Below are 21,873 nucleotides of genomic sequence, written 5' to 3'. Positions count from 1 at the left end.
CAATTACCCAATCCCTCTCTCCTCCGAGTTGAGCTGATTCATCCCTGCAACATCGGGGGGAACCAGGACAGCCGAATAAGAGCACCAGGGGGATGATACTTGCTGATGTCAAAGGACAATGGTGGTTACCATAGCAATACTTCTGCTTGTTCAGGTTGTCATGTTTTCTTATCATCACTGGTGATATTTGATATTTTTCTATTTCCTGTGACTGGATTTCTTGTAATATAATTAGTAGAATAGATATTTGATGAATAGATATTTTTTAAATGAGATGGGGATTAAAAAGCATCTTAAATTATGTATAGTAGATGTAGATGCTATCTAAAGTTTCTTTTTTTAAGTTGTTTATTTTGTGGTTATTTTACATTTGACAGCATAATCTATCAATACTTGTACTGTAGTAGCATAATTTTCTTATGCCCAACTCTTTTTGTGGTCAAAAGCCCTGAAGTGAATGGACTATTCAATTCTGTCTATATATACTTTTCATTTTCACTGTTGTATAGTAGGTTGAGGAGTTTAACATCAACGTGCTTTAGATTCTGGCGCCCTCCATGCCTGGTCCAGCATGTTGTAGAATGTACAACAGTTGGTCCAAGAAAAGAGACAGGAAACTCTGTGTGCTTCACTTTGTATATTACAGTAAGAAGCTGTGTGGTCACTGCGTCAAAGCCTTTCAAGCGGTCAATTCGTTTTATAGGTGAACCTGTTGGCTGGCACGTTGTAGATGACAGAGAAAGTGTGAAATGTTTCTGCTGTATTCTAAGAGACACTATGAGGGTGGGATGGGGAGGTAGTAAATTAGAACATTACATTTTAGACAGTATAATTTCCAAAACCAGCTGAAGCCTGTAAACGCAAGACATGGGTGTGGTTGCACTTAGGATGTTGGGTTATTTGAAACGGGGTGGTGGCATTAGCTGGCGAGCACCAGCGCCCTTACCTTTTCCATGCACACTGCGAGCACCATGGCACAGTGTAAAGACTTGATGCCAACAACCAGCCCGCACAATCAACACCTGATCTTTTAGAACGTTTCTTAATTTTACTGCAGATTATAATAGCCATATGCACTTGCTTATGAAATAACTTTCAAGATTATGCTTATATATATATTTTTGAAAATGTTAGGAGTAGCGAGCTGTGCCGTGGAAGTTTTCATTTATTGGCTAGGACGTAAACGCCTCAGGAGACTGGCCGTGTGTGACATGCAGCCGTCCGTGATCGGTTGTCTCTGACAATGTTCCCAATTGAATTGGCTGGAAACCATTTTAGAAATCGAATCATTCAAGGACCTATCACATGGCAACAGCTCTACCCAGTCAAAAGGACAGGGGTTGCACAAGGGCCTACAAACATTTGAGGCTTTGTTAAGAAGAAAATAAAACTGCACTACCCATCATCTTCCATCACATTCAATCAGGCTGGTAACATACACGTCCTTCTCCCCCAGCTCTCTCCCTCTACCTCAGCCTCCTGCTTATATCATCGAAATTGGTTCTCTTTGCACATTAAAATGCAATGTCAACATTGCCAAAATAGTTTGGGTTTGACAAATGGGCGAGCCCTCAGAGTGCAAGTGCAGTACCCCCTCTCTCTGGTGAGAATCATACTACAGAGGTCCCTCTGTGTTGTGCGAATGGGCGTGTGTGTGTGTGTGTGTGTGTGTGGGAGAGAGCTGTGCATGTCTGTGTTCGTGTGCCAAGCTACACTGTATGCAAGTTGAATCTTTACAAATGATTGTTTTAAGACATTCACTTTGCCCTATCCATGGTGTTGGTGGGTGGAGGTTGGAAATGTAATAATGATGATGTACAATCTTTTTGTGTTTATAAATGTGCACTGTGAAAAGGTAGAGAGAGCACCGCACTGTCAGAGTCCTCTGTCCTATTGCACTGAGTGTTCTCTTGTTTCGCGTAATATAAAAAAATGATGAAAAAAAAATGTTTGAGGAAATAAGTACTGTATTCTGATTGTCACATGGGTTCTGTTGAGAGAAATAAATAAATATGAACTTGAAACCCACTATGGAAAAAAGACCTCTATCCTGATGAAATGATTCATTTTTCTCACACCTTGGGATTTTTGCATGTAGGTTGTAACATTTTCAACTGTCATAGCTGCTGAACTCTGGATGACTCTGAAACTTTTAGAAAAACATTTTATTTGAGGAGCAGAACTTAGATAAAAGACAACAGCGTTTTGAACATTTCTCCTCAAGAATGCTTCAGTTATGATTTCCACACTAATCTGGAAACGTGCACGAATACAGTACAGCAGCAAGATGATAATTCAATTAGAAATAGCACCTCATTCAAAATAATGACAGGAAATATAAAAGTATAAAATAGCTGTTCAGATGAAGGTACATTTCTGCCAGTAAATGTAACCTAAATGTGGCCCTGAGTGGAAATCAGAATTAGGTTTTAAAAATTGAAACGCTTAGAGTAACAGCTTAAAGTGATGTGAGGACAGTTATATCCCTCTGAGGCAGACATGACACTGGCTGGCCTTGTGCCGCTGTTTGTCGGCTGCTTTGATGGTGCCGGGTCTCGGGATGATGAACTGCTCTGTCTCACTCACAGTAGTCAGCCAAAAGCTGTAGAGGTTGGCGAAGTAGTGACAGGAGCCTCGCTCACCCTGGCATTCTATGAAGGGGTGAGTTCGGAAATCCTTGAGGCAGCTGCCGGAGGAGGTCAGAGACTGGCCACCGCCACTAACACCTTCCCCCGTGTGCTGAGGACAGGAAGACAGAGGACGTTCAGGGTGTAAAATTTTCTTTCATCCACCCACTTTTGTTTTGCACTCACCAGGAGGAAAGAGAAGCCCTTCCACAGACTCCTCCAGCCAGGCGGGCATGCAGGAACCACGTGATCCTGGCTATGGAAAGCCACTGCAGGTGACACTGTCTCACACACGGCACAGCGGCTGATGTGGGAGCTAATCTCCTGGCCAAATAGTGGCATCATGGGTATGGGAGCAGTGGTGGAGAGCCAATAGGATTTGTCATTGCGGCTGGCGTAGTGACAGGCAGCTGTGTTGCAGTAGGAGAAAGGCATGGTAGAGAAAACAGGGAGGCAGGAGCCAGCCTGGCCTACAGCGAAAAGAGAATAACGAAAGAAATGTGTGTGTGAATAAACTCAGAGACATCAACAAAACTATCACTTTATGCAGATACTTACCCAGGTCTTGTGTGTGAGCCTTCTCTTGTCCCTCTAGGTACACCAGACTGTAGCCCACCCAAAGCTGACTGCTGCCTTCAGGGCACTGAGGCACCTGCACTGACTGGCTATGGACAACCAAGAGAAAGCCTGACCTGGATGTCTCCCTGTGACCTGGTTGACCTTGTTCACCAGGTGGGCCTGAAACACCTGGAGGACAAAAGGGTTAGCAAGTGGATGATACAGAGAGAGGACAAGACAAAGAAGATAATAAGTTAGCGATTTAATGGAGGCCATGAATGGTCACATTTTTATCATTTATACATAAACTCTAATTTTTCACCTTGTGGTCCAATGAATCCTTGCTGACCGACTTCACCTGGGTCTCCAACATAGCCATTAGGACCAGCAGCACCCGGTAGACCAGGGCCGCCCATGGGCCCTGCAGAACCCTTCTCACCTGGAACACACAGTTAAACAAGAACAGATAAACACGCAAACATGCAAACAACTGATAATTGCACAGTGCATATCAATTCGGACAGAAAGTGTACAAATTTATCAACACAGAGCGTCTTGCCTTTACGTCCTGGACCCCCAGGAGGACCGACATCACCAGGGAATCCCGGAGATCCGGGGGAACCAATTGGTCCTGGCAGTCCGGGAGGAACCACCACTACTCGTCCAGTGATGGAATCACCAGGAGCTCCTCTGACGCCTGGTAAAAACACAGTTCCCAAATCACCAGATGCACTGCAATTACATTTAGTCCAACATGTCTTTCAGTCGGTGAGGATTGTTTATGAAATAATAGCAGTGAAAAAGATACCTTTAGAAAATTATTTGTATCCTTTTTACCTACGGGGCATCTCACTCACCCCTATTTCCAGCTGGACCTGTTTTTCCCTTAGGGCCCCGTGGCCCAGGGAAACCTTGCTGACCATTGGGTCCTTGAGCACCCATGGGACCAAAGGGACCTCTCTCACCTGTCAGTGAGTGCAGCAACATTTAGAGAGCATTCACCTGGTTCGTAAGTGATGGCAGCATTATATGATGTACCTTTTGGACCGATAAAGCCTGGATTGTTGTGAGATCCAGGAGGCCCTTGGTGGCCCATGGCTCCCTTACAGCCTGTTAACCCTGGGGGGCCAATCGGTCCTCGGTCTCCACTGGAGGATGTGCTGCTGCCTGGAGGGCCTGGTTCCCCCGGAAGACCTACCGACCCAATACAGAAGTCCCAGATGTAGACAGGCTGCACACAATGTTCTTTTCTTCAAATTGTCCACACAACTTGACGACAGGAACAATAGTAGTAACACACACCTGGGAGTCCAGAAGGTCCTTCATATCCTACATCTCCATGGGGTCCTGGTGAAGGTGTGCGGCATTCTGTGCCAGGGTATCCAGGTTCGCCAGGTTCGCCTGGAAGACCTGAGAATAGAAATCTATAATTTTATTCCTTTTCTCAATGAATATGTAGGAATGGAGCACGTGCCATTCTTAACAATGGAGAGGGATTAACAGAGAAGAGGGAGCCATGAAATCTGAGAAACCAGAACAGACTATTGCATGGTAACAAATCAAATCATTTTGATATTTTAAGCAGACTTACAGTACAGAAAAAGTGATAATAATAATAGATTTCATACCCGTGTCACCAGGTGGGCCCGTCAGACCTTTAGGTCCAGGAAAGCTGACTCCTGGGGGTCCTTGATGGCCCTTCAGACCTTTGACTCCAGGAAAACCATCTAATCCTTGTGGGCCATGGATATCTTGGCCTTGAAGTGATTTATTAGACTCAGTGTTACACTGTTGCATGTCCTAACAAAGTCGATGTAATGTCTCTAGTTTAACTTTTTCAGGATGAAGTGACCAATTACTAAATTCACAAGTTCAGTATTCCCATTTAAGGCAGTTTGAAAGTCCTAAATATGCAGTTTATTTGAATGTGAAGAAAAATGAAAGCCAAAAGCACAACCACCATAAGAGACATGCAAATGGCTAATTGCAGAGCTAAAAAAAAATGCTTACCACATGCTCCCCTCAACCCTTTTGGACCTCTAAGTCCATCCAATCCATCCAGACCTGGTGGCCCAGGGGGCCCTGACGTAAAATCACAATACAACATAAGAAGTGTCCTCAGCATACAAATGCAATTTGTTTTGCAGTATGTTTTGTGTGTGTGTGTGTGTGTGTGTGTGTGTGTGTGTGTGTGTGTTTGTGTGTGTGTGTTGGTGTGTGTGGGTGTGTGTGTGTGTGTGTGTTTCTGCGCGTATATGTGTGTGAAACAGGGGATATTATGTTAGTACCTTGAGGCCCACTTGGACCAGTTGGACCTGGTGGGCCGAGACCTCCTTGATCACCTGGAATACCTGGAAACCCTTGATGGCCAGATGTGCCACGAGGCCCAGGGACGCCTACACACACCCACACACATTAACACACATATACACACACAAATACACATGCACTAAACAATGTACCTTAAGCACATATTTCAAATTTCTTAAGGGAAATTAAAATGTGTAAGAATGGTTTAAATTCCTAGAAGAGCAAATCAGAATTTGTAAGAATCCTAATTCTTAACAGGATGTTATTGGAAACAGCAGCTGATTTTAGTTAATTTTTTTCTGATGGAGTCAAAGTTCTTACTTGACTCATGAGTTAGCTTTCCCACGTAAAAGAAAGACTTCATCAGTGTACCTCAATTTACTTTAAATTTTTGCTGCAGTACGTCAGTACACAGGAAATCACCTAATCCTCCGAGTCTTCCTGGTTCCCCAGGAATGCCTGGTTGTCCAGGCTGTCCTGGCCTTCCGCTGGGTCCTGGGTCACCTGAATCACCTCGACTCCCCCTGGGTGCTTGAGGAAATAATTTTGTGGAGGTGAATGTATTTCCTGTTTACATCCACTCAAACATAAAGTCTATGAAACTGTCAAACCTCCTTAAAAAAAATTGTAAAATGTTCTTCTTCAACATGTGTATTTGTCTTAACTCACCATTCGGTCCATTATCTCCTGGCAGTCCTCTGGGTCCGGGTGGACCCGGTTGTCCAATTGACTTTCCTGGCTCACCTGGAACAGACTTAGATCATCAAGTTCAGTCCAGCTGAATAACGAATGTATGAGCTCATACAAGAGATTTGTCTTTATTTTGCTATATACCTACAGGTCTTCCTGGAATTATCATAATATGCATTTTTTTTTCAACTGAGACGATATTTACCAGTATTAATAAACAACTTATCCAGTGTTACTGACCCTTGGCACCAGTCAATCCCTGTATCCCTTGTATCCCTAAATTCCCTGTACCCCCCGGATCTCCCTGTAAAAGATAATCAGCAAATTCAATTACATTTTATTTGTATTGAGCATAATATTCCAACAATATTTCATCACATCTGAGTCTGACAAATGCCAACAATAAAAAGTAGAAAGATACTGTAGCTACCTACTAGATACTTTAGATAGCTAAAAAATTGTAGAATGCATATTCACTATCGAAGACTCTATGGGCTAAGATTATGCAAATACACAAGTAGAGAAGTCCAATACGGTATGCAACATGCTGAGGTAGAAGGGATCACAGATCTGGTTTAACTTTAGTTGTGCCTCAAAAGTAAAAACAATAAGGTTTTACCAAACGGCTGGAATGTGCCATGATTCTGCCCCCATGTTGTACTTTTGAAGAGACTGTTGTGCACCATTTGAAAGTCTTGATTTATCATTGGACTTTTTATTGATACAAATAATCTTTGAATTCGTAGTATTATTATTATATTTAGATTTTCAGTTTGGATTTGTAATCGTGATTTTTAAGCGTGTTGTGTTTGTATATTTGGATTTTTAGATTCCTGTTTTATTTTGAAGCTTTCCTTATGTGTATCTCTTACTTAATGTACTGTCTTTTCTGGTTTCCCTCCTCTGTGACTGTGTAGGTGTTTTGGGGTAAAGACTGGAGAGATACTAAAAACTTGGCCCTTAAAAGACATAAATTGGGTTCAATGTGTACCGGATCTCCAACATGTCCTGTATATCCCCTAGGACCAGGGAAACCTTTGATTCCAGGGTGCCCAGGAGGTCCCGGGTTTCCTCCCCTGCCTGGAACACCAACACTGCCCTTAAGCCCTGGTGGACCAGGCCATCCCTCAGGCCCCGAGTCACCTGGTATTCCCCTTATACCCTTTAAGCCTGTAAGCGACAACACTCATCAGAAATGATACAATCTGTGGCACAAAGATCACAATCTGTATGTTAGTCTTCTAAACTGACATACTGTTCATGTAAATTAAAGAAGCACTATAACATATTTTTAAAAAAAAACATGTTTACGTGCCTCCAAGTCCTTGTTGGCCTGGTTGTCCCCTCCTTCCTGAAAGTCCTGCTGGGCCTTTAGTCATATTCACAAGTCCTGATGGGCCTGGTAATCCTGGAAGACCTTGTAAACCTTGATTGATCACAACTCTGATTAAATGCATGTCTGCTGTATAAATTTAATTCAAAGTGAAACTCAATAACAGATATTATGTTGTATGGTTTGTTATTTTGTCTACCACAATCCTCCTTACCCAGTGTTGAGGCTGTATAGCCATGACTGTAATCTTTTGCAGACAGTCTATTTAAAAAGACAATTGGACCAAGGCCAAGTTGACTGCAACAGACACTTACCTTTATTACCCGGCAGTCCTGGGTCTCCTGTGTCACCTGGTTGACCAGTAAAGCCTCTTTCCCCCTGTTTACCTCTGGGTCCAGGAGGTCCAAGACGACCTGGTAAACCACTCGCTCCGGCCCTACCAGGGTAGCCAATTTCACCTAGATGTATTGAAAGGAAAATAATTTCAAACATAGCAATCTAGTTTACATACATTGCATTGTTGATATATACGGAAGCGTATTGCATTCACTTGGGAAAAAAAAAAAAGCTCTGGGTAAAAAAAAAGTTTGAAAAACTGGATTTTTATCTCGGAAAACTGAAAAAAAAAAGTTTAAAAAACAGGATTTTTCCTGTATTTCAAACTTTTTTATTTTTTCCTGTTTTTAGAACTTTTTTTTTCAGTTTTTTCGAGATAAAAATCCTGTTTGTTGAACTTTTTTTTTCCTGTTTTTTCCGAGTTAAGTTTTCTCGGGAAAAGGCGTTCCCTTAATCCTGCCTGAAGCTCTCACACGCATGGAATATGGTTGCTGCTGCATCAGCCTGAAACTGCAACAGACTAATGTATCCATGCGGTTTGTTCTATTATACTGTCAGGAGGCCTCAGCCGAAAGAGTACACGAGAGATGGTTATTGAATCTGGACATCACGCTCCTTTATTTTCCTTCACACTTTTCTCTATCGATATAACCCCTTTTCTGTTAGAACCCCTTTCAAAACAAGAGTCCCAACCAACAACCTGCGTAAAACAGGAACTACATATCAATCTTCTATAATAAAGCCACTAACAGGACAAAAATGAAAACTATCCTCTACCTATCTGTAGCATATCCCCCGAAAGATGGTCGAGACTTTAAACTGATGTTTTCAGGTTTATTTGACGCTACGTCTATGTACGCTATACGTCACTTTCAAAATAAAAGCATGGAAAACAATTTGAGCGAAAAACAGGATCTTTATCTTGGGAAAACAGAAAAAAAAAGTACAAAAAACAGGAGAAATCCTGTTTTTCAAACTTTTTTTTTTTTACCCAGAGCTTTTTTTTTTTTTTACCCAGAGCTTTTTTTTTTTTTTTCAAGTGAATGCAATGCGCTTCCATAGATATACCATTGATTTCAGTGAAGAGTTCCTCGTGGGAGTTTTGATTAAATTTGGATATGAACTCTATGAGGTCAGTAGGTCTTTAATACGTCCCACATATGGTGGTCAGATATTGTGCGCAACAACGTTCCCTGTTTTTTTTCTTTGGTTTAATCTTTAAAAATAAGTTGCATGACTTTAAAGGTATAGTTCACCCAGAAGTGTCTGTAAGCCCCGGCATTCATATGCGACCTGAAATTAGGTAATTTACACTGTCTTTTAGGCCGAAATGTCCACTGATATTTTCTTATGAGGAGCGATTAGGGACTGTCGGACCTGCTCAAGTCTGCCATCTAAGCCACTTCTGGTGGACTATTAAGGCTTAAGACACAGTGTAAATGATGCGGTTTCAAGTTGAATATCAATGTCTGGCTTGCGGATACTTGGATGACACTACACCAGCAGTTATGAGGCATGTTATGATTTTCCTGTTGTTTTATTATGTCTGAAGATTTGGTCACCAGTTACTTCAATTGTATTGGGTTCTGCTCTGTTTACCCCTGAGACTCCTTAAGTGTTTTCTGGACTAAAACATTTCACCCTCCCCTCCATTGTGATGGTGGTGAGTAGATAATGAGTGAATTTGAATTTCTGGGTTTTTAACAATTACTTTTATAACTGCCTCACCTTTTGTCCCTGGCCAGCCGTCAATCCCAGTCTCTCCTGAAGGGCCAATGGTGCCGCTGCGTCCAGGTGAGCCTGGCAAACCAGGGAGGCCAGTAAATCCTTTTAGACCCCTCGGTCCATGACCAGGTGGACCCATATCTCCCTTCAAACCCTTCTGAACAAGGAAGCCTGTATGCAACATCATAAAACTCAATAAGACAACATTCCAATGGATGGTTTGATGGTTACAAAGGAAAATATGCATTATCACCTCGTATTCCTCTCTGTCCTGGGTTCCCTGGAGGGCCTGGAGCGCCTTGGAGTCCATACAGTTCACATACAGTACAAGGTGGGCCTTGGGGCCCAGTGGCACCAGGGTCACCACTGACTCCTGGCTCTCCTTTGTGGCCTGGTTGTCCAGGTCGGCCATGTATGCCTGTGATTCCATAGCAGCATTAGTCAAATGACTTTAAATATACATAAAGAAAAGGAAGTGAACTCCTAGTACTTACAGTATATTGTATGTACTCGTTTTTTTTCTGTAATAAAGGTCACATTTATCTAAAGCCAAATCTGTTAAGCAGTTTGTTGTGTTCACCTAAACCAAGAAAATTTACCTGGAGACCCAGGGTTTCCAGGAAAGCCACGAGGTCCTTTTGTCCCAATAACCCCAGGTTGGCCAGCTCGGCCAATAACACCCGGAGAGGCAGAGAGAATGTCTCCTGTCGTACCCTTTCTGCCTGGGAGTCCTGGTATCCCCGGAATGCCTGGAGGGCCATCCAGCCTAATCCCATAGGGACCAGGGTCACCTGGATCCCCGTTTAAACCTGTAGGTCCTTTTACAAATAAGACAGACATAAGCACATAAACAGCCATCTGATTTGTATAATTTGTAAATTGTATCATGGTGATCCAAAACATTGAACCTGGGTCTTCCAGAAAGGAAATACCTTAAAAAACCTTTGCACAATTTTAATTTGACATTGTAGAGTGTCATTACCTGGCAGTCCAACCCCTACAGTTCCACCGTCATCTCCTCTCATTCCTTTAAGGCCTAGGTGTCCTGGAACTCCCTGGAGACCATGTATTCCTGGCTCACCTGGAATTCCTATAAGGCACCGAATAAAAATAACATTGAATTGCATGATGAACCGACAATGTTTAAAAAACGCTGATGATACATAGACCCTTGGTACGGCAAATCATTTTTGCCATCAACTTTTGAGCTACTGGTTTTCAGGAAGCACTTGGTAATAACTTTAGGGACGATCTAATTCTGGAAACTTTAGAAAAGTCAAACCAATAGACAGAGAACTGATTTGGTTTACTATTTTCATTATATTTATCATTATCATCATATTTTATGTCTCAAAGTTATAAGACTTACCTGGGGAGCCTGGCTCACCCTTTAGACCAGGTGATCCAATCGCTTCTTCATGACAGCAATTGTCAATTTCACCTGATGACACAAACACAATCATTAGCATTTGACACCTGGCTTTGGGACAGGTGGGGGTTGATAAACCCGACTGAGAATCTTTCAATTTAACTCAGTCTCTGACCTGGAGGTCCTGGTCTGCCAGTAACTCCTGGGGTGCCAGGATAACCATGATCTCCTTTGGGTCCTGGGGGCCCCGTTGGGCCTGGAAAACCAGGTCCTTTGGGGCCGACAGTCCCTGGAAAACCTTTGGGTCCAACAACACCTGGGTCACCTTTGGCACCAGGAAATCCTGCATATCCAGACCCCTGAAAAAATTATTGTAGCATGTCATTATGTGGTAACAATTTTAATCATACAATCTTTGATTGAAAATGGACATACTTACTGGTGGTCCAGGGTCTCCTGAGGGGCCAGGGAGGCCATCCTGTCCTGGCCTACCTGTTGCCCCAGGAGGACCAGTATTTCCAGGAAATCCTCTGTCACCATGGACACCTTCCAACAACAATAAGAAACAATACATATTAGGCGCGAAATGTTTAAAAACCCAAGGTATGGTCATTTACAAAACAGAAGTCTTTTTTCTCATTCTCATTTTCACCACAAGTACAATGTAACAGTCAAATACAGCTTACTGTGTATACCAGTCTGCAATTGAATTGCATACTAGAGTTTTACCTTCAATGGGAGCTTACCTTGACCACTTGCCATAAAAGAGTCACCTTTCGGACCCTTTTTTCCTTTAAAACCAGGAATTCCTTGAAAGCCCTACAAAAAGGGTCAAAATACAAAACTGCTATTATGGAGCACAGACTTTGAAATGTTTTTAAAAACAACAATATTATATTTAGTCATATTATCCTTACACATGGTCCTCTTGCACCCTCATCTCCCTTCAGACCTGGGTCACCCATGAGTCCTTTAGCTCCTGGAAACCCTGGAGATCCTGGATAACCAGGTGGACCAGGCAGGCCTACGCTTCCCTCAACAAACCAACATTCACATTCCCCTGGAGACCCTGTTGGAGACAGGGAGGGCAAAAATGTGTGACTATGATGCCGTATGTTTATATACTGTAACTGCATTCTCACCCATAGACAAACATGCTCATATAGAGTATAATAAATCAGTTTTGGTCCTGTTCCAGTACATTCATTGAGGATGATTGTTATGTTCAACCGCTTACTATATTCTATGACTCTGCCAGATGTCAGTAACACAACCTTTGCTTGTCAGATCACAAACAGTAACAGTTCACCTTTGATTCCTTCGCGTCCTTTCGTTCCATGAGATCCCTTGAATCCTGGGTCACCAGGGTCGCCTGGGCCACCAGGCTCACAGTAGTAATCTGTCAAATCAACCAAAAATATTGACCAATATAAATAAGATATTTGAAAGTGATTTGAATGATAAATTGAGTAAAAGTAAACTTCTTTGGGAAAAACAAAGACTAACCTCCACATCCTTATCAGATGCCATCAAGTACGTCATACCATAAACACACACAAATAAGAGGGTAAGACCTTATTTGAATGAACATTTGAGAATCTATCACTTGTTCATATAATCAAATATTATTTGCAAGATCACACATTCAAGAAACGCTTTAGTCCATGTATACCTGGACGACCAGGAAGGCCTCTACCACCTTTGGGTCCAGGAAATCCTTTAGTTCCCTTTGGTCCCGGGAATGGATTAATTTCAAAATTGTTATAACCCCCTGGTTGTCCTTTGTAGCCCTTTGGACCGGGGTGGCCCTGTGGACCTGGAAGGCCTGGCTCCTCTGGAAATGTGTGAGAGATAATGTGAAACATTAAATGAGGTAGGGTTTTAAAAAGACAGTTTCTTTGTGAGGTAACACAGACATTAGTATCCTGAAAGTTAGAGAGCCAAGACAAAAGCTAAACTCTGACCTGATGCTGTTAACCCTGGCGGGCCAGGAGGTCCTCGCATCCCCGGGTACCCCTGGTCACCTGGGATTCCAAATGGCCCTTGGTAACCACGTTCACCTTTAGCTCCTGAATCACACACAGAACAAGTCAGAGATGCTTTATATGTGTCAAACCGTCATTTTATTTACTGAGCAAATGCTGTTTTGCTTCTCTCAAAACTAAATTAAATGTTTATTTTGATAGATTTGTCTAGTAAACCTTTTTTCCCTGCAGTTGCAGCACCCCAGCGGGGGGTGCAGCACACCCACTTACGCCGGGTTTACACCGGACGCTGAAGCAACACGTTAGCGACACGTAAGCGACGCTAAAGTGACACGTAAGCGACGCGTAAGAGCAGTGCCATGCCTTAAATAACAGCTGGCTCCCATCCACTCCCATGTTAATCCTTTGTGCCGGTCCCACCGGAGGCTGAAGCGCCGCGCTAAGGCTGCCTAGCGCCGTGCAGCGATCGTTTAGGCATCGTGTCTATTTTTTGCGCTTGACGCGAGCGTATCACGCCAGGAAACACACTTAAAAATGATTTTAAACGATATTGATGACATATTTTATTTGATATAAATGATAAAATATGCATCCCATAGTTTGTATTCACCTTCTGTTGTCCTGGAGATTTAATTTTACCAATTTTACCAATCACATTATTAAATGTCCCCCTCTGCCCCCACTACAGCCACACAAGCAGTCATAAAGATAAAAAGAGAGGGGGGGGGGTCTATGTACTCTCCCCATAGGCTTAAATCGAAAATACGTAATTTACCCTCGACACCCGACATTGAACGGAGCAAACAGCGGAGAAGTTATTTAAGATGGATGACATTAAATTAATAATTGAAGTGGAGAGGTACAGTGAGTTGTATGATCCTCGGCACATGTTGTATAAAGACAACACAAAAAAGGACAAATGTTGGGACGCTGTTGCAGTTAATCTTGGAGCAACAAGTGACTATATGCTTTTATACTAGGTCATGGGGTCATATTATAGGTGCTGCCCGGCGCTTCAGCGTCCCTTCAGCGTCGGATGTAACCAGCCAAGTGCCAGCGCGCTAGGGATTAGCGCTTACGCGTCTCTTCAGCGTCCGGTGTAAACCCGGCGTTACAGTGTCCAAACCTCTTTGGTCCAAACATAGAGTCTGAGAGTGAAGTACAGTGTAGTTTATGCAAACTGCTGGACAGTGTATCTACATCCAAAGTGGCAGTGTGAGAATTATAAAAACTAAATGTTTATTCCCTGAAATAGTAAGGACCAACGATGTAAACTAGTGGATTTCTAATTACTAATGAAAAAAAAAAATATATATATATATATATATAAGATGGAATACTGCCACTATAGCCCTTTTTGGCTAAACCAGTGAGAAGTTAACTACTGTAGTGACTAATATATAGCTGCCACTGGCTGCATAGACTTGTGCTCAGTTACAAACTTTTAGTCTTTCTCCACATGGTATTTATTTGCTCACCACAGTAGCCGTCACTTCCAATAAGGTTTTGAAAAACAAAGTAAAATAATATAACCAAAAACAAAGTCTTTCAGCGCACAGTCAAAAACTGTTTCTCTTCTGATTCATCTTCAGCAGCAGTGATAATTGTCGTGAACCTGAATAACCTCTGGCCAACCTGGCATCACGATACACCCCACACTACCTTAAACCCAAACCACACATATGGCTCATACAACTTGTTCTCACCTCTGGCATCACTTCCATTATATAAGTAAAGGGGACCGGGAAGACCTGGATCTCCTGGGTAACCCTGTTGAATGCAAGGACAGAGATGGAAACCATAGCCTTAAACAGAACATGCCAGATATCTAAAGGTGACAAGAGTTATCACCACAAGAGGGCAGCAGACGATCTCACTCCTACAGCTGCTCACAGCTCAACACAAAAATGTCATTCAAATTGTTTTGAAAATTGGAACAGACTCACCTTTTGTCCAGTTCTTCCAATGAGACCCGGAAGTCCTTCCTCTCCATACAAACCCTGAAAATGCACTATTGTATTTAACCTGATCAACTTGTCTAAGTTTATAACACATGGGAAGGCTGAATCATGTGGTAGATGTACCTGAGGTCCTTTTTGTCCATCTATACCAGGAATACCAGGAAGACCCTATAGAGCACAAACAGCGAGGTTAAGAATAATATGTATGCATTTTGTTTATGTTAAATCATGGGGCAGTCAGATTTAGGTCACCTACCGGAAGTCCAAGAAAACCAAGGATTCCTTGCTCTCCTTTATATCTTTGTACGTTAAAGTCTGTATCCCCCTGATAAAAAAACAAGAAACTCAGATGTCTTTTTTCTCTTTGAAACATACCTCTAGTCACATACAGGATAGAGCTCACCATTATGCCCTCCGGTCCACATAGTCCAGGAAGACCTCTGTCTCCCTGACAAGCAGAAAAGGGAAAATATAGTATCAAGGTTCACGCATAGTTTTGTCAAATATGGAATTTGAGCATGGAAGATTACTTGTTTTTCCAGATGATTGCCTGGGTTGCCATTAAACAAATAAAGTTTGATAAAGTTTTTTTTCTACATATAGGATGTGTATAGGAGCTTAAACTCAGCAGTGTTTTATAAATAAAAAGGAGCATTTTGCCTTCACCTTGTAGCCTTTGAGTGGAAGAAAGTCAGGGGGAAATTCAATGATTTCCTCTGGTCCCGGAGGCCCAGGTTGACCTTGATCACCCTGGATAAAAAATTAACACATTGGATGGGTTCTTTGATGGACACACACTCAAACACACACGCACACACACACAAGTTTGTACTCCTTGTAGTGGGGACACGCTTAGACATAAAACATTCCCTAGCCCCTAATGCAAACCCACTAACTAACATGCTAACTAACTAAACCTACCCATAACCTTCACCTCATTCTAACCCTAACCCTAAAAACAAGTCCTAACCCTCAAACCGCCTATTGAAAATGTGTGGACCGGAAAAATGTCCTCACTTTGTAGGGTCTATGCTTGAAATGGTCCTCACAAAGGTATAAGTACAGGAACACAAACACACACACACACAGCACAACACCTCAGTCAGTCAAAGGCCAAAATTTTTTTCTTACATTTTCGCCTTTATCACCTGGCAGTGATCCTCCAGGGTTTCCCTGCACAACAACAGGAAGCTTAGTAAGGTTGTGTGTGTGAGTTATGTGCAATAATTGTTTTTGTTACAGTATGCACTGCCAAGATTGTGAAGCTGGTGACTCACTGGTGGTCCTCTGACACCTTGACGTCCTACCAAGCCCTGTATGGAATCACACACACACATTTAGAGGGCTTCATTTCTTGTAATGTAAATGCTGGAAATTTGCGATCTAATGTGTACCTAAATACTATTCATTTGCAGGTTTGTGCAACAATAAACAGTTATATAAGATCTTGTAGTTATGTCATAGTAGTTAGTTAAGTATTTTTTTACCTCAGGACCAGGAGGACCAGAGAAGCCATCATGGCCTTTAGGTCCCATGACTCCTCGTCCTCCCTTGAAAAAAAGAGTCAAAACACATATGAGTCCACTTAACTGTACGATAGAGAGTGAAAGATTACAAATATCTAACCCATGCATTATTTATTGAAATACACTAAAAGTACAGAGCTACTGCTTTAAAATCATACAGGTAGACCATGCTCTCCATCTCTGCCACGCTCCCCCTGCAATGTAAAACCAACAGAGGATGGGACGTAAAGAAAGGCATTTTTATTAATCATTTAATATAATAGACATTGTGCAATTTTCTTGTGTGGCAGAACTCACAGGCAGTCCAGGAAGGGTAACACCATACAACGGTTCTCCTTTCATTCCTTTAAGTCCAGGAAATCCCTGACAACAGTAGAGAGTAGACGCATTACAAGTGATAATTCGCTGTCCAACTGAAGATTGGTATTGGAACATGTGGAAAAAAACTCTTAACATGATTTTTTAAATCACATTATCCCCACCATCTCAACAGATTTACCTGTTGCTTATTCAAGCTGACAATCTCTCTGTTCTACCATCCAAATATATTCTACTGATCTGATTTATTTTCATGTCCATGAAACCAGTTAGAGAATATTTTTGCCTTGTGACATGATGAATGATAACAATGGAAGTGGCCAAACGATGGTAAATCGTGGCCACTAAAAGATGCATGTGGTCAGCATCAATGCTCAGATAGTCTGTGGCCTTCAAACGATTGGCTGGTGAAGGGACCAAAGATAAAGACACTTTGAAATATGAAACGTCTGGAGCCAAGGCAGGTTGGGTCCATAGATTCATGGTGTTCATACTAACAGAAGTCAACTCACCGGCAGCCCGTGCAGACCGTTCAAACCACGAGTACCAGGAACTCCAGGTCGCCCCATTGTCCCATTACAGCCATCCAGTCCTGACAAACCAGCCTCTCCACCTGCCCCAGGGTGACCCTGAACAATATTGCACAGTTCTGGCGATGAAGTATAATTGCAGATTACTAGAGTCATGAAGTTCATTGTAATAACAGCGGTTTAGTAAAGCAACTTGAAATTGAGTTGTCATGAAGTGGTGCCCCCATCTACTTGAACTCGGTCGAACAAGGTTATGCTCATTCATTCCCCCATCCTCAAAGGGACAGTCAATACCATCCCTGCCCACATCAAGATCACAGTCCAGACTATTCTCATTTTTAGTTCCTTGATGGTGGAATAAGCTGCCAAATGTTTTCTAACCTGATCTATCTTCAATAACCTCCTGAGGAGTCATCTCTGAGGAGAGCATCTCCTCTCCTCACACCCTAACATGACTAACTACCACCTCTTTCTCTGATCTTCAACTACTTAGATTTAGCACTTCGTACCCACTTCCAGCTCTGTTAATCTACTGCACATTTAGCCTTGTCCCCCGAGCATCTGCCAAGTGAGTAAATGTGATGTAATGTGATGAAGAGGCAGCTGCACTAGGCCGTGAAGAGGTCCACATCTACAGTGTGCCTCGATGTGTCCACTAGAGGGCCTACCAGGCACATGCTTCAAATCACTGCACCACCTCTTGTGAATTCTTGTATCTTGATTAAATCTTAAACGAGTTGGTAGTACCTACAAAATTACAACATTTTTACAGAGGTTATGGGAAAATAAGTCGGAAGTACGTAACCTCCACGTTGAACTGTGAAGAATTTGGCAAAGGAATTACTGTGTAGACTGAAACTAAGTGAGATCACATTATATTTATTTTTACAGTGGTTTGCTTACTAATGATCCATCGTTTCCAGGGAAACCAGGTGCACCAATCTTGCCCTGAAATGTAAAGGAATATGAGAATCAGTCACTATTTCCTGTTTTATATTGAATTTATTTATTTTAAAAAGTTTTACTAAAGTAGATGTAATATGATGACCATGAACATGTTCTGCCTCAGATACAACAATGAAATGCAACATGCACGGGAACATTTGCACTAACACGGTCTCCTTTGGGCCCCTCAGGTCCGTGTGATCCCTCTATTCCCCTCCTGCCTTTGTCTCCAAGTGGCCCTTGAAGTCCCCACGGTCCCATTGGTCCCTGGGGGCCTTGCTCCCCCGGCTTCCCTGGAGACCCCTAGGTAAAAGAAAGTCATGCTCACAAAGTCTTGCTGCGAGTGAGACTGTAAAGAATTAGTTGCTTCTTTAATCACTTTACCTGAATAGTTGTAAAGCATCACATTAACACTACATGCACATGTATTTTCCTATAGTGAATAATTACTAAAAAGTAGAAAATTCTCTATCATGGAATCTGATCATTTTATATGATATACCCTTATTCATATATTATTCCCTTTTCCATTTTCTGCAGCTACTCAGATTTATATCTCTCTTAAGAACCAACAGAAATCAAATCAGACTTTATTGACATTTTAGCAATAATATTGGTGCAGGCAGAATGAAATTGCCTTTACCTGGGAGCACTCGATTAGATAAAGAAGCTAAGGGAGATCACATATTCAAATACAAAATGGAAAACATACTGTACATTGTCCCTGAGTGAGAATATTTTTCCAATATATAAAAACGTAGTGGGAAAAGTGTTTATACCCGTGCACCTTTGGCGGGATGACACCGACATACAGAGCAGTTTCTACCTTGACATGGCAGCTCAACCTCCCCCTGGAACGACAAAAACAGAGATGAAACACAGGCCTTACTAGGACTTAACGTTGGTGGGTTACTAATGATGGGAAGCGTTTAAAGAACATCAAGCAAGCACAGCAGTTATGTTTTTTTCCCACCAGTATCTGCCCCTTTAAGAGTCGGCTCTGAGAATTAAAGAATGAACACATTTCCCATGGAGACTGAGCAGTGCTGATTAGATAGTGTGAAACAAAGCAGTGTTCTATCACACTTCCAGATTCCAATTGTTCCCACCGATAAGTGTGTGTGTGTGGTGGGAGTTTTAAAGTGTGGAGATGTCACAACATTTGGAAATATTTTCCAAGAGCTATTCCAAATATTTGGATGAGTGTAGTCTGGGGAAACTGTATTCTGATGCACAACTGGAACACAAGCCCGTCCCTCTTTCTCTCCGGGTCCAAACATCGTGACTGTTTCTCAGTCACCAAGAAAACACACAGCACACAGCTGCGTCCTGGACAGGCCATTTAGATCGCCATGATGTCAATGTTACTGCTTCACTGGTGTCCCTTTTAATCCTTGTCCTAGCATCACAATAGTGCTGGTTTAAAATTAAGAACCTACCTTATTTATTTTAAATACTAGATCATAACAAATTATCTCTTATCTATTCATCTATTAGTTTTTTTATATGGAACATTTTTTTTGTAACTCATATTGAGCCAAAATGTCAGCAGCAAATGCTCCACAGAATTAAACTTTTATGTACTATAAAAACAGTAGTCTTGCACATTATACAGCAAAGTTTCAGGATATGTTATACTGGGTGACAAATACTGTAAACACATAGGGAGCAGCAAATACAGTTTGCAGGTGCGTCAAGTGCATGAAGGAATTTTGCTTTTAAATACTTCATAAACTCCAGTAGGGGCTTTTCTGGGAGAACAGCGAGATGTAAACACAAACAGAAGTGCATGTACACCCAGTGACCCCATGAGGGAATTAAGACTGAGAGCATCAGGTTTAAGGACTATCCTGGCCTCATTTTTTAAGTTGCTTGTGACATGGGCCCACACTACATCCCTGGCTACTGTAGCAGCAGCAATGTTTGCAAAAGCTAGGCTGGAAATAAAGTTTACGTGATGCATTTCAGATTTCTGTACAAAGTCCAAACCGCAGGGGTTCAGCCTGTGTCGAAAAAGGTGAACTCAGTGGTAAGTTGTGAGTCTGTAGTTAGTGATTGCATAGTTTTGCCCATTTACGTAATTAACAGGGGCTTATTGATGGATTTTGAAACAGTGTCAACAGAGACTAAACACGAAGAGCTTCACAATGCACAGATGAATTGTGTTGCATTAGCACAACCTGCTAACAAAAGTGTAAAACAGAATTTATATGGAAGATATTGATATTGAAGACATTCTATTGATTTTTCTTGCAATATTTATGGCAGCTGTTTCTTTCAATATGTCAAATGTCAGACTGGGAGGAATGTCCATGTGTAATGGTCATTCACAGCAATATGGTCATACACTATGATCATATATTTGATTTTGCTGTATATTTCTGCATTTAAATTGTTGATTAACACCTTTTAACTGGTGGTTGGTGTATGAAGAAATCAAGAAGGAAATACTTACTGCACTGAGCTGCTGCACGAAGATAAACACCACAAGGATCCACCTGTGAATATAAGAATGTGATTAGATTAGCTGCAGCCTCATTTAGCCCCATGGCTAAAGGAACAGAATCCTTAAAGAGACCATATTTACATGGAGTACAACATAATATCTCCAGCATCCAACTGACGTAAATACATATAATAAGAGGTCAGAAGAATAAAAAGGCAAATCCACATGATAAATCAATGTACATGTGCTTGTGTTATTTCTCTCCTGTGTGCATGATAACTTATGAGCGTCGCTTAGAGCAGGAACCTTGCAAGAGGTTTGCCGAACTCAACCTCTCCAGTGGCCCCAGGTGACTCCTGCGTGTTCAGACGTGTTGAGTAAACATGCATGAAGTGTGTTTTTCCTTCCGGTAAACAGATTTGCTGAGAAGTGGATGTGGATTCCATTTGGCTTCTGTGACATTTCCATACTACGATAGTGAAAATGATTTTCTTATATTAGTTGCCCGCTTGCTGTTCTACACCAAACCTTTATTTTCCTGATAAAATCATGTGAGCAATTTTAACATAGAAAATTTAAAACACACACCAGTCTATGTTTTCTAATGTTGGGATATAATAGAAAACAGTTAAATGACAAATAGTTATCAGAAGTGATCAGATATGAATGCAGCTACAGTTAAAGACTCACCTGCTCAACGTTACTACAGTCAGTGAGGATCTCATCTCTCATCAGTTCAGTCAGCTTCACAGGTGAGTATTGGCCTCAGTGCTGCCCCCTGTAGGGGATAAAAGGAAGCATGACAAAGCAAATACACCTGTGAACCATGGACCAGTTAACACTATATAAATAAATCCTTCCTTTGAGGTAAAATTAAGTACATGCAATTATGATATTTAAAACAGTGAAATTATGCTACTTGCTGAGAAATTCTATGTATTGTATCGCTGACAGTCCATCGTGCACATAAAGCAACATTAACCACTCACCCAGATTCAGATGCTGAAATGATCCTCATGAAGCTTTTAGCGTGTTCCAAACAGGACGACCACAGAGAGGATTCAGTCTGATCTCCTGCCTCAGTATCAGTAGAAAGCACACGGAGTAGCTGCCACTGTTTGTGAGATCAGGAGAAGGATGATGATTGTGGTTGGCTGCATCAGTGAGCTCAGACCTCCTACCACTACAGAATTAAGTTAAACAACATCTCTGTG

At 41.9% G+C, this 21,873-nt stretch overlaps 1 protein-coding gene across 1 annotated transcript; it reads right to left on the bottom strand.

The window, feature by feature from the left end:
- Positions 1 to 2,478: 2,478 nt before the first annotated feature.
- Positions 2,479 to 21,384, bottom strand: LOC133017701 (collagen alpha-4(IV) chain-like). Its single transcript, XM_061083855.1, has 46 exons — positions 21,350 to 21,384; positions 20,669 to 20,711; positions 18,993 to 19,064; positions 18,382 to 18,516; positions 18,172 to 18,216; positions 17,251 to 17,367; positions 16,718 to 16,783; positions 16,579 to 16,614; positions 16,382 to 16,444; positions 16,172 to 16,207; positions 16,026 to 16,067; positions 15,561 to 15,644; positions 15,298 to 15,342; positions 15,151 to 15,219; positions 15,018 to 15,062; positions 14,880 to 14,933; positions 14,640 to 14,703; positions 12,913 to 13,017; positions 12,621 to 12,782; positions 12,258 to 12,347; positions 11,866 to 12,017; positions 11,695 to 11,767; positions 11,388 to 11,494; positions 11,124 to 11,307; positions 10,949 to 11,020; positions 10,562 to 10,669; positions 10,179 to 10,397; positions 9,833 to 9,997; positions 9,583 to 9,750; positions 7,833 to 7,976; positions 7,501 to 7,611; positions 7,177 to 7,355; positions 6,426 to 6,489; positions 6,165 to 6,239; positions 5,919 to 6,026; positions 5,474 to 5,581; positions 5,196 to 5,267; positions 4,814 to 4,942; positions 4,488 to 4,595; positions 4,224 to 4,379; positions 4,043 to 4,150; positions 3,745 to 3,882; positions 3,508 to 3,624; positions 3,186 to 3,374; positions 2,814 to 3,097; positions 2,479 to 2,739 (listed from the first exon to the last, which is right to left on the bottom strand). Exons 1-46 carry the CDS (start codon positions 21,382 to 21,384, stop codon positions 2,479 to 2,481), a joined length of 5,007 nt encoding a protein of 1,668 aa, XP_060939838.1.
- Between the last annotated feature and the right edge of the window lie 489 nt (positions 21,385 to 21,873).

Source organism: Limanda limanda, chromosome 13 (assembly GCF_963576545.1).
Source record: "Limanda limanda chromosome 13, fLimLim1.1, whole genome shotgun sequence".
NCBI lineage: Eukaryota > Metazoa > Chordata > Actinopteri > Pleuronectiformes > Pleuronectidae > Limanda > Limanda limanda.
Note: the sequence above shows the minus strand (reverse complement) of the source record. Positions and strands in the feature narration are given on the sequence as shown.

What these genes read in the sequence shown, in the direction of transcription:
- LOC133017701 (XM_061083855.1), bottom strand. Translation starts at nt 21,384, where the DNA reads ATGAGATCCTCACTGACTGTAGTAACGTTGAGCAG. An exon ending in AAGGTGTCAGAGGACCACCA is followed by an intron (nt 16,068 to 16,171) that starts GTGAGTCACCAG and finishes GTTGTTGTGCAG; the next exon opens with GGAAACCCTGGAGGATCACT. An exon ending in AGGAGATAATGGACCGAATG is followed by an intron (nt 6,027 to 6,164) that starts GTGAGTTAAGAC and finishes TATTTCCTCAAG; the next exon opens with CACCCAGGGGGAGTCGAGGT.